At 34.9% G+C, this 10,740-nt stretch overlaps 1 protein-coding gene across 1 annotated transcript; it reads left to right on the top strand.

The window, feature by feature from the left end:
• The first annotated feature begins 1,596 nt into the window (after nucleotides 1-1,596).
• LOC106073317 (ubiquitin thioesterase OTUB1-like) lies at nucleotides 1,597-8,504 on the top strand. Its single transcript, XM_013233850.2, has 8 exons — nucleotides 1,597-1,837; nucleotides 3,799-3,851; nucleotides 4,025-4,123; nucleotides 4,582-4,700; nucleotides 4,835-4,919; nucleotides 5,391-5,494; nucleotides 6,821-6,911; nucleotides 7,504-8,504. The coding sequence occupies exons 1-8, from the start codon at nucleotides 1,801-1,803 to the stop codon at nucleotides 7,720-7,722; spliced, it is 807 nt and encodes a 268-aa protein (XP_013089304.1). The 5' UTR covers nucleotides 1,597-1,800; the 3' UTR covers nucleotides 7,723-8,504.
• The last annotated feature ends 2,236 nt before the right edge of the window (nucleotides 8,505-10,740 follow it).

Raw genomic sequence — 10,740 nt, 5'->3', positions numbered from 1 at the left:
ATCATACTTATACAATATATGAATACACAATATCTCAATATGCCTACTATATTTCTAACTGCAACCAGTATTCTGGTCTAGACTTCTGTCTTTTAATGTTTCAAAGTCTGGATCTATATCACCAAACTAGAATCTTTTGTACTCTGAGTAGAATTTGTATATGGGCGTAATCAAGATTTTGCTACAAAAAGTCATCAGCTTCTTAAAGGAGGAATTAAATATAAAATATATATTACTTGTCAAATATGAGGGCCAACTGCTTTATTTAACGCATGAAATCAACATTTTCGCTAACAATTTTATCGAATGAAAGTCAAGCAGAAACTTTGTGTAAAAAACATTTAAATAAAACATTTAACTCTTTGCACGCTTTCTCGTTGTTTGACAAAAAAATATGGTACAAGTATTTTTTTTACATGCCATTATGGTTATAGTATTATGACCTCTGTATTCTGTGGGGAAAGTATGGAACTAAATTTTAACCATAATGATTACACAACGTTATATAGGCTGCACACCAGTTTAGAGTGGCACAATGACTACACCTTTCTGCTGCAGGAGTTGATTAAGCAGAACCCGGGTATACTATTCTGCCTCAACGTGGCACCCGGGTGGAAACCATTACTTGAGGAAGTTGCCTAATTAGGCTAAATGAATAGCAAAACAAAACTCCTGTGGCAGTGTCCACGGGAATGCGAAAGCTTTCCTATTGCACGGTGCGGAGTTGAAAGAGAGCTTCCACGTCCCTGTCGATAATCCATGCGCCGTTCCTCAAGGGACCGTTACACTAATGGCGAGTCCTGCATGGTTAGCTTGGTACAACATAGGGAAATGGAGGAGGTTCCCGATGTACTCGGCCTTCGGCCATGCATTCTAGTCCATGCGCCCGGAGTGCTAGATATGTCGGAAATAGCAATGCTTTAGACATAGGCATTGACTTGGATCTCTTCCAGACAACGGTTTGTTCAAGCAGGCTTACATGCCTAGAGCTCGAAGAGCCTTCGGCTCAGCTCTTTTGACAATCACACGGTTACGCTCATGTAATTTGGTGACTGCAGTTTTCTTTTTTTTTTTTTTAATTGAATAGGATTTTTACCCCCCCCCCCCCCCCCCCCGGGCTATGGGGCCAGTGATGATTTTACATTAAAATCTCCTAATAATACAAAATAAACAAATTTAAGAATAAGAAGAGTCACAAAATTCCACAAATCCCGCAGGGTGTGTTTTAGGGTGAGTGAACTCCGAAACCCACTCTTTTCCAGGCTACGCCCATGAACAGATCTATAGGCCTATATTGCCTATATTTAGTGGATTTTCCCCTTTTAAAAATGTTAGAATCTTCCTAAAAAATTTGTCTATGCTGTTAGATTTTTTGTTCTATGGTTCTATAGATTCTAGAATCTAGTAGGCCCTATATTTGATTATAAGTTAATTAACATTGAACTTTAATTTTTTTTTTAGTTCAACCCATAGATCTAGGCCATTGAGATTCTCTTGATTTAAAAAAAAAACAACACAATTTTTCATTTAATCTGTCAAATAAACGTGAATAAACCAGGAAAAGGCTGGAAGGATAACTCTCATTTAAAACTGCAGTTGTCTTACCTTTTTACACATTGGGCAGAGATTTATTGTCACCATCTGATCAGTTCACTATTGTTTTTATTTGGAGCTGTACTCTAGCTAGATTCAAATATCTTTCAATAGCTCTCCAGATACAGTGATAGACCTGATATCTGGACTAGATCTACTAAGTGAAAATAGTGACACGAGATTAAGTTACTCTAGTCAAGATTAAGAATGGCATCGGAGCAACATGCATTTGCTTATGATCCAGGTACTCACTCAGTCACTGCACTGTGACTGGTCACTAGATCTACTTCTACTCGCATTTTTTTACTCTCAGTAACTCTGACTCTCTGTGTCTCACTGTCTGTGTCTAGGCTGCTACTGCTAATCTAGTCAGTATAGAAATTCTAGGCCCTAGACGACCTAGAGTTCTAGATTAGATTGATTAGATCTAGATTCTAGTAAAATTCTACTCATCTAGATCTAGTCCTAGATCTAGACATTCTAGATTCTATAAAATTAAATTTGTAGCCTACTTGCGTACTGAGTTGTATCCTAAAGAAAAGACTAAAGTTAAAGTACTTTTAAAGTAGTCAGTCTAGATTAAGATCTCCAGATCAGTAGATCTCGATAGATTTAGAAAATTTAGATAAATAAAACTAGACCTAGGATTTAGATCTAGATTAGATCAAGGTTTAGATTAGTTTAGATCTAAAATAAAAGTTATTCAGAAGGTACTTGCAGGGTGTCTTATATTGAGCCCTGTCAATCATGCTTTAAATGTGCATTTTGTATTGCAGGAGAATGAGAAGATAGAATAATCTTTATTGACAGCTTTGCATATTAATGCTGAAAATGTCAAAATATAACCTTTTTAATTGCATTGCTTACTGAACAACGGACCCACTGTCAGTCCCATAAGTGCCACCTAAAAATTAGTTTTACTTTCACACACTCTCTTTGTTATCTTTTTGTTTTCAATACTATAGAATATAGACAGGCAGATAAAGAGTAGGTTTGATGGGTTTATATTCTTCTAGCTTTAATTCAATATCTTACTTTTGCTGGCCTCATTTTACTCTTAGAACAGCTATGGTTCATCTTGTACAGCACTATTTCATGTAACTGGAGAGTCCTATTTTTGAGAGACATTCCAAATACAACACATATAATTGTGGTAGAGGAACCAGCCATTTTTCGTTTGGCTTGCTTTTCTTCCAGAGCTGAGACCAATGCTTTCCATAGCTTTTTTTGTCACCATCTCTCTAGGGCTACGGTATGTCTTCCCATTAGTCAACATCAGCAAACTACTACTATCACTGCCAACATTGGAAAAGTATTTTTAAAGACTTATATTAACTCTGTCTGTATGTATGTCTGTCTGGTACAAATTTTGAATACATTTCTATTTCTCCCACACCCAATTTCGGATCAAGTTGAAACTTTATAAAATTATTTATTATACCTAATAAAACATGAATCAATTTAAAAATTAACAAATTATTCAATTAAATATTGGTAATTAATTATTTTGCTTGATAATGGAAAAAGGAAAAAACCTTCTACATTATTGAGAGATATAGTTGTAAATGTGGAGTTCTTACCATTAAATAGCTTTTTTTTCTTTCTTACTGTTTTTTTTTTAAATTTTGCTTGTTTTATATTTTATTTATTAACTTCTATTTAAAGACTTTTATTGTCAAACATTGAGCATTGAATCAATCATTCAAGGTCAACTGATACAGAGCACTTTGAATCTTAAGTAATAATATGTAATGTCATTGGTTATATGGTCATTTGTTTTACGCTAGTTTGATTTTTTAATCACCAAGATGTCAATGATCAAGTCTAGTCATGTTTTAGAGGTTGGGGTAAGATGAATTTGATCTTGATTGTTGAATTTTAGAAATTGTATTTACAATCTGTTGATTACAGATGTCGAGCCTGTGACGCCAGTTGTGTATCACAATTGGTTTCTTAAGTCACATGAAATATTGCAAAGGGAAAAGATTGTTCCCTAAGATGTGAAATTTTACGGACACATTTACAACAATATAATGATTTTTATAAAATTCTTTTCACTTTTACTGTTCCTGTATTTCAGAACGTCTTTATGATTTATTACTTTCTTCTTTACTTCAGAATATACTTCTGAAGATTATTTTCTTTTTATGTCAAAATTATATATATAATTAATTTTTAGGATATTACATCAATTTTTTTTTCCAGAAAAAAATTATGATGAGGACATTATGGCTCAGCAGAGACAGATTGAAAAGGAGGTATATAGGCTTTATTTTGAATTCTTGCACTGATTAATTGTCCAATTAGTGTTGTCATGATTTACCCACTTAAATATGACACTAAAATGTTTCTTCAGAAATTGACTACCTAAGAATATTGTGTGTATTACATGTATACATCATTAGTTTTCTTTTTTCAAAACCAATACAAGATTGCAGAAACTCAACCATTAGTAAGTGGGCTGTTTACATTTGATGATATTGTAGAGGAATACACAAGTGAAGATGCTGTGTACAGACATAAAATTGAAGTAAGTAATTAAAGAACTGCTATAGAAACATTTTTTTTTTGCACTATTTAAATACATTTTGAGTGAAAAAAGGACTCCTCTTCATCTCTCAATGCCAATTAGTGCAAAAATTCATTGACAAAAAAAGTAATATTGGAATCTCTGTGTGTGGCAACTATTCTGTTCAGTTCTTTCTTCTTTCAATTTGCTCCATTTTTTCTTTAGCATATTGCCCTGTGTGTCCATCTCAAAGTAGTCTTGACCATATGTTTGTCCATATTCTAAGAACACTATTCTCACTACTCCATTTTCTGTATTAGATTACTATCTGTTTCTTCAAAGATGATAATCAATGGTTCAGTACATTTTGATTTCAAACGTTATTTCCCTTGTTATTCAATACCACTGTTCTATTTCTATCTGTAGGCATGACTAAGTTAGGGCCTGATATTTTCAAATATTTGTTCTTACCTTGCCAGGATCTTAAAACACGTTATGCCAACATGAGGAAAACAAGAGGAGATGGAAATTGTTTCTTTAGAGCTTTTGGTTTTGCCTTTCTAGAAAGTTTAATCAAAGATCCAACAGACTATTCAAGGTAGTTTTTTTAAATTTTATGACTTCAGTAAATTATTATTTAGCTGACCTAATTGTTGAAATCAAAGAAAATATTTTTTCCCTTTCTAGAATGGTCAACATTCAAGTTGATTTTTTTTCCTTTTTTTTTTTCAGATTCCTGGAGTTGGTTACAAAATCAAAAGATGAGCTTATTGCTTTGGGGTTCCCACAGTTTACATTAGAAGACTTTTATGACACAGTAAATAATTTATTTGGCTCTAGCTGAATGGAAGATTATAATGACTTTGCAGATTTTGTTTTTCAAAGTTCAGTGTTGCTATATCTCTATTGTAAAAGTCTGAAACAGAAGTACAAATTACAATAGATAATCTCATTGTCCCTGTTCAAATCAAAGTGGCTGAAGCTGAGGATCATTGATGTCCAGCATAACAAAAGTGTAGTTTTGGAGATGTCTTATCCCAATTGCCATTTTTGTTACTGTGTAAAAAATAAAAGTTATAAATTGTTTGGGGAAAAACAATGGAAAAGTTACATTTAATCTATCTTCAGATAATATTTGAACAACTAAAATTTACAAGCCAATTATTCTTAACATGTCTTTCTAAAAAGCTGTTGATACTATTTAAAAACATTATTATTTGAAATATTTTCTATATTATTTTTCAATGTTCATTGTTTATTGTTTGATCTGCATTTTTGATGTCCTCAGTTTATAGATATTGTCAAGCAAGTGAAAAGTCCAGGCACTGTGGAAAAACTTGTTGAGACATTTAATGACCAGGGTTTGTCTGACTACTTTGTGGTGTACTTGAGGCAAGTAGAGTTTATTTGATCTCTTACACTAGTGCATCTAGTTGAGTAGGAACCTGCATGGGGCAACCCATTGGAGCATGCAAGCTGGACTATCCACCCACCAGGTACTAATTCAAAGGAAAACTGCCTGCCCTTCATGGAGAAGTCTGCCTAGCCCTCCCATTAATCTTAAACTAGTGGGGATGGAAGAGGGCACTAAAAAGCATACACACACCCCCCAACACTACTCAAACAGATGACGTTGAAGACTCTAAATACTTATCCATCTGATGCCATCTACTGTTACACGATGTATCAGTACTTAGGGACCCTGTGAGAGCCAGGTATGAGGCCTATAATAGCTACCTGGACCTTGATCCTGAAAGGCCTTGCCACATGTAGCTCCAGTACTGAAATTATGGCACTTTCACATGCTCTATAGACTATGCCACATATGGAAAAAGATCACTAAAAACCGAAACATTGCAGCATCTGTTGTAATGGTTACTGATTCGCGCTCCTGCCTCCAAGCCATGAGTAGCTTTGAGGAAAAGTCACCTTTTGGTAGAAAAGGCACTCGGCGCCACAGATAACATCTGCTGATTTATAAGAGCTGTCATCTTTATGCAGTGTGGCATGAGGGGCAATAACACGACAGATGCTTTAGCTTAAGAGAGAGCACTTGCCATGCCCACTTTCGTATCACAACCAGGCTATGACTATAATTCAAGAGTGGGTACATGACAAGTGGTTGAAATCCTGGGAGTCCTGTAGAGTCTGAAATCCTGATGATTTGACGTCAAATGTCCCTTTGATCAGGGAAACAGTTTTAGCTATGAAACTTGACATCTAAGTCAGGTGCAGGTAATCAGCTGAGAGAGCACTGAAAGGGAAAGGGGAGAGATGGGTTCACCTAGGGAGAAAAAATCAGTAGGGGTGGATACTTCTGCCAAGATTGAATTTGATTTATCTACTTTTCAGTAGCTTGGATGGGCTGGACAGGTGTCAAATAGGGGAGCATATGTGAAAGTGGTGAAACTAATTAATGCTAAGATCTGGGTGTTCTATGAGCGAGCTTCAAATGTTATGTCACACCCAAATTTGGATGCTAAGCCAAGCTAAGGCACTAACTGAACAGCATATTTTCTGACCAGGGCGTGAGGACTTGCCCTTCCTGTCCTGTTACCAGTTGGAGTTCATTTCAGGTCTACAGGGCAATGCCAGTTACTAGACCAGTAACTTTTCAAATTTTCATGACAAAAAATGTTATAATTATCAGGTTGAATGTGCAAAAAGTGTACTCAGAGAATGAAATATAAAAATGTTTTCTTTTTTTTCCCCTTCTAGATTAATAGTGTCTGGGTTTTTACAGAAGAAAGAAGATGAGTACATTCATTTTATTGATGGGGAGAGAACTGTCAAACAATTCTGCAGTCAAGTAAGTCATCGGTTTAGTTCCCTCAGAAATAACAACAAGATGTTTATAGTTAGTGTTTATGCTTTAGAATTAAGGAATCCATGCAACATAAATTTGCTTAAAAGATTGTCTCCCATTATACTAGAAATTTCTATGTATAATCTAGACCTACAGAGTCTTTACACTGTCATCATGTGGTGGTAGAGTAGTCAATCACTTGGCTTCCATCACAAGTTTAATTCCTCCCTCAGTCCACTCAATTCTAATGGAGAGATGATGTTAGAGGATGAAAGTGAAGGCCATTGGCTGTTGTGCTAACCTCATGTCATATCATTAACCATTGACCATAGAAATAGATGAGCTTTACATCATCTGATCCCTGAACCAATAAGTCTGAAAACTTTAACATAATTATCTCATACACTAGAAAATGTTTTGTATGTTTTAAATGTGTTATAATGATAGTCAAACTATAAGGTCATTGTGTGATGGTGGCATTTTTTTCTTTTTTCTGTAAAACAAATCTGCCAAAAATAAACAGGTAAAAAAAATGTATATGAACAGTGTGTTTATTTCATTTCTCTTACTGCTAGATTATTTTGTTGCTCCCCAGGAAGTGGAGCCTATGGGTAAAGAAAGTGACCACATCCATATAGTTGCCCTGACCAAAGCTCTGGAAGTTCCCATTCGTGTCGAGTACATGGACCGTGAAGGTCTGACTTGCAATGCCTTCACCTTTAGTGCTTCTGACACATCAGATGATTCATTAGTCAAGCCTGCTGTCAGTCTTTTGTACAGACCAGGCCATTATGACATTCTCTATCCCCTTTGAACTGGATGACATGTTTGTTCAAAAATATTTTTTGGATATTTACAAATTCCAATCAACTGAAAGTTGTATCATTTACTGTTTTTTTTTGTAAGTTTGTTTAAAAATTTCTTTAAAAAAGGTTACACACAAAACACACAAGCCTGATTGTTTACACTGGACTAGAAAATTAAGTACTGCTAATTTCTCTGGGCTAAATATGTTTAAATAAAGGATTTAACTTCATGTAGGCTTTGTGAAAAATGTTTTTCAGAAAAGTATTCTCAAGTATTAAAACAATTTTTAAAGACTAAATTAAATTATTTGACTACCAAGTAAGAAAAAATTATGTATTCATTGCAATTTACACTTTTGGCAATGAATACAAAAAAATAGTTTTTAATAAAGTTATTAAATACATTTTCATTGCTTGAAATGTAAAAAAGTTTTGTAATTTTGAAATCCCAAACACTTTTCTCTAACCAATGTGTAGACTCAGGGGTCTGTCTGATGCACACATATGTTCAGTAATGTGTTAAAGTATTGCTGTCTGTCTACACATCATACAAGTAATGAGGAAATCTTGTGCTTGTTACAATAATCATGAGGATTGATGTTGTGACAATTTCTTGTGACTTGTAATTTCACTTCTAGTGAAGGGACATCACTACTGTCCAGTAGCTGTCTGGACTCTCCTTAAGTGAAATGTTTACAAGAGTTATTTTGTTGTAGTTCTGCCTTACACACCATGTTGTATGTGAGCAGTCTATCAGTTTGTTTATTGCAATAAATGTTATTTGATGGTTCTCAGTGTCTGTTACTTGTTTGATCTTGAATTACTTGCTTGTGACTCAATGAACTAGTAGAAAGACATTTTGAAAAACTTAACACTGGCTGACAACGATCTTGTAATAGTTCAACAATTTATTTGTTTTGTTTACATTAATGATATTTTTTTATTTTTACTATTTTATGATTTGTAATATTACACACATATCTGACTTGGTTTCAAATTTTACTTGTTGACACCTGAATGTCAAGTTTATACAGTTTTATATAATAAATTGTTCAATATTTCAATATATTTATTTATCATCATCACTAGGATTATAAAATATGCAAAAACTATTTGACAACATGTAACTTGATTCTCTAAGTGTGGATCACTATTGCACTTCATAAATAGGAAAACAAGTCACTATTTCTCCAACTGAAGTCCACATGCTGTAGAAATGGACTGAGGTCTTTGAGTTTTCCCACCTTCAATTTGTTCTATGAAAGACAATTGTGTTCTAGCCACAAGTTTCAAATGAGTTCTTCCCCTTCATTATTAATCACAGTAATGTTTCTTTTAACAAAACTGTCAAAAAAAAAGTTAAAAAAAAAACAAACTCCATTGACTTTTGCTAAGTAAAAAGAACAAGCTTTGTTTCTTAATCGAGTTAAAACCAATATTGAGAAACCTTTACATTTCTGTAACAGATAACTAAATGCAGCAAAACGTACAATACATGTATACAAAATGTTTTAAATTTCTGCTTCAAAGTAATTAGTTTAATGATGACTTTGAGAACTAGTTATCAATGTAAAAAAAAATCTATTTCAGAATTAGTGCACAATGTCATTGAACATATATCAATACATATATAAAGCTTAGTGTAGTCTGTGTATTCTAGGTGTAGTGTAGGCATGGTACATAGAGTGTAGATGAAAGGAAAGTTTAAGCAGATTAGAAAACATAACATCTAACAGCTGTAGAACATTTAGCTATTGAGCTAGAAAGGGGAGGTAACCCTTGAGAGGTTATGGGCACGACATGGCCTAAATTGTGCCGATGTGCCAAAAAAACTTAAACTATCAAATAACAAACTAACTGGATAGTTAGCCAAAGAGTTGCAGGAGTAGACTATAGGCTCACAATCTTCTCAACGTACACACCTTCATTGACTAAACGTTGAAATACGCGAGCTTTTTATGTTTTACACACACAGTCCTATATGCACACTTAGTCACACACACACGATGTCACACAGTCACGTTCCTACCCAAAGCTGTGCCACTGAAATATTGCCTACTCAATCGTTCTCTGCTGTCAGTAGGCCTCAACAGATCTGATTTTCAAGGGTTTATTTCTGACGTGGTATTCAACTCACACACCGTATTGATTTCCGTGTCAAACAGTAAGTTTTGAGTGCTGTCAGTTTATCAGTGTCCCCAGAGTCGTTCTCTCTGACATAAAGACAACATTGATAAAGATAAAGGTTTCTTTTGGATCAGTAGACGTCTGCTTTGCAATTCTTGCAAACCTAAAACCTAACATTGAAGTGAAACGAAATATTGACAAAGGAAGGAAGGTATTAAGAAGTGAATGTAGAAATATCGCAGTTTGAGAGAGTTTTCTGGGCACTGGCGGATCCAGGGAGGGAGGGGGGGGGCAGTAGGGGCGTCGCATCCCCAACTCAGCCGCCCCACCAGGGGTGGGGGCCGATGAATTTTAGTGAAGAAATCACACTATTTTTCTACGAAATTATTGCTTACGTTAATAATATATACACATTATTTATATTTCAACCTATTTTTAGATTATTTCGCCCCACCCCCTGTAGTATGTTGGCCGATTTGGTGGGATGGGCAGGTGGCGATGGCATCAATCCCGCCCCCCCTTAAACTTTCGAGTGGGGGGGGGGGCGGGCCAATTTATTTGTAGAAATCACAGTTTGTTAACAGAATCAATTAAATATCTATATGATTAAAACTTAGTATTAATATTTTAACCGATCTTTATATTATGTCGTTCCTCTGTTAGTCGATTGGGTGGGCGGGGGGGGGGGGCGAATACATCTACTGCCTTCCAACATAAACCCTTTGAGTGGTGGGAGGGCGGTTCTACTTTTATTTAGAAATCATAGTTTGTGAATAAAATTAGTTGAATATCAATAAGCTACTTATTGATACTTGAACCCATTTTTAGGCATACATGTCGCAGCCTTCCGCCCATCGGACAAACCAATACTTTTTTATTTTTGTATTTTAGTTAAGAAA

The sequence above is a fragment of the Biomphalaria glabrata genome, chromosome 3 (assembly GCF_947242115.1).
Source record: "Biomphalaria glabrata chromosome 3, xgBioGlab47.1, whole genome shotgun sequence".
Lineage (NCBI taxonomy): Eukaryota > Metazoa > Mollusca > Gastropoda > Planorbidae > Biomphalaria > Biomphalaria glabrata.
Note: the sequence above shows the minus strand (reverse complement) of the source record. Positions and strands in the feature narration are given on the sequence as shown.

Excerpts from the sequence above, each read along its gene's own strand:
- LOC106073317 (XM_013233850.2), top strand. The coding sequence starts at position 1,801 with ATGGCATCGGAGCAACATGCATTTGCTTATGATCCAG. Across the intron at positions 4,920-5,390 it reads TAGAAGACTTTTATGACACA|TTTATAGATATTGTCAAGCA; the intron begins GTAAATAATTTA and ends TGATGTCCTCAG. Across the intron at positions 5,495-6,820 it reads TACTTTGTGGTGTACTTGAG|ATTAATAGTGTCTGGGTTTT; the intron begins GCAAGTAGAGTT and ends TTCCCCTTCTAG.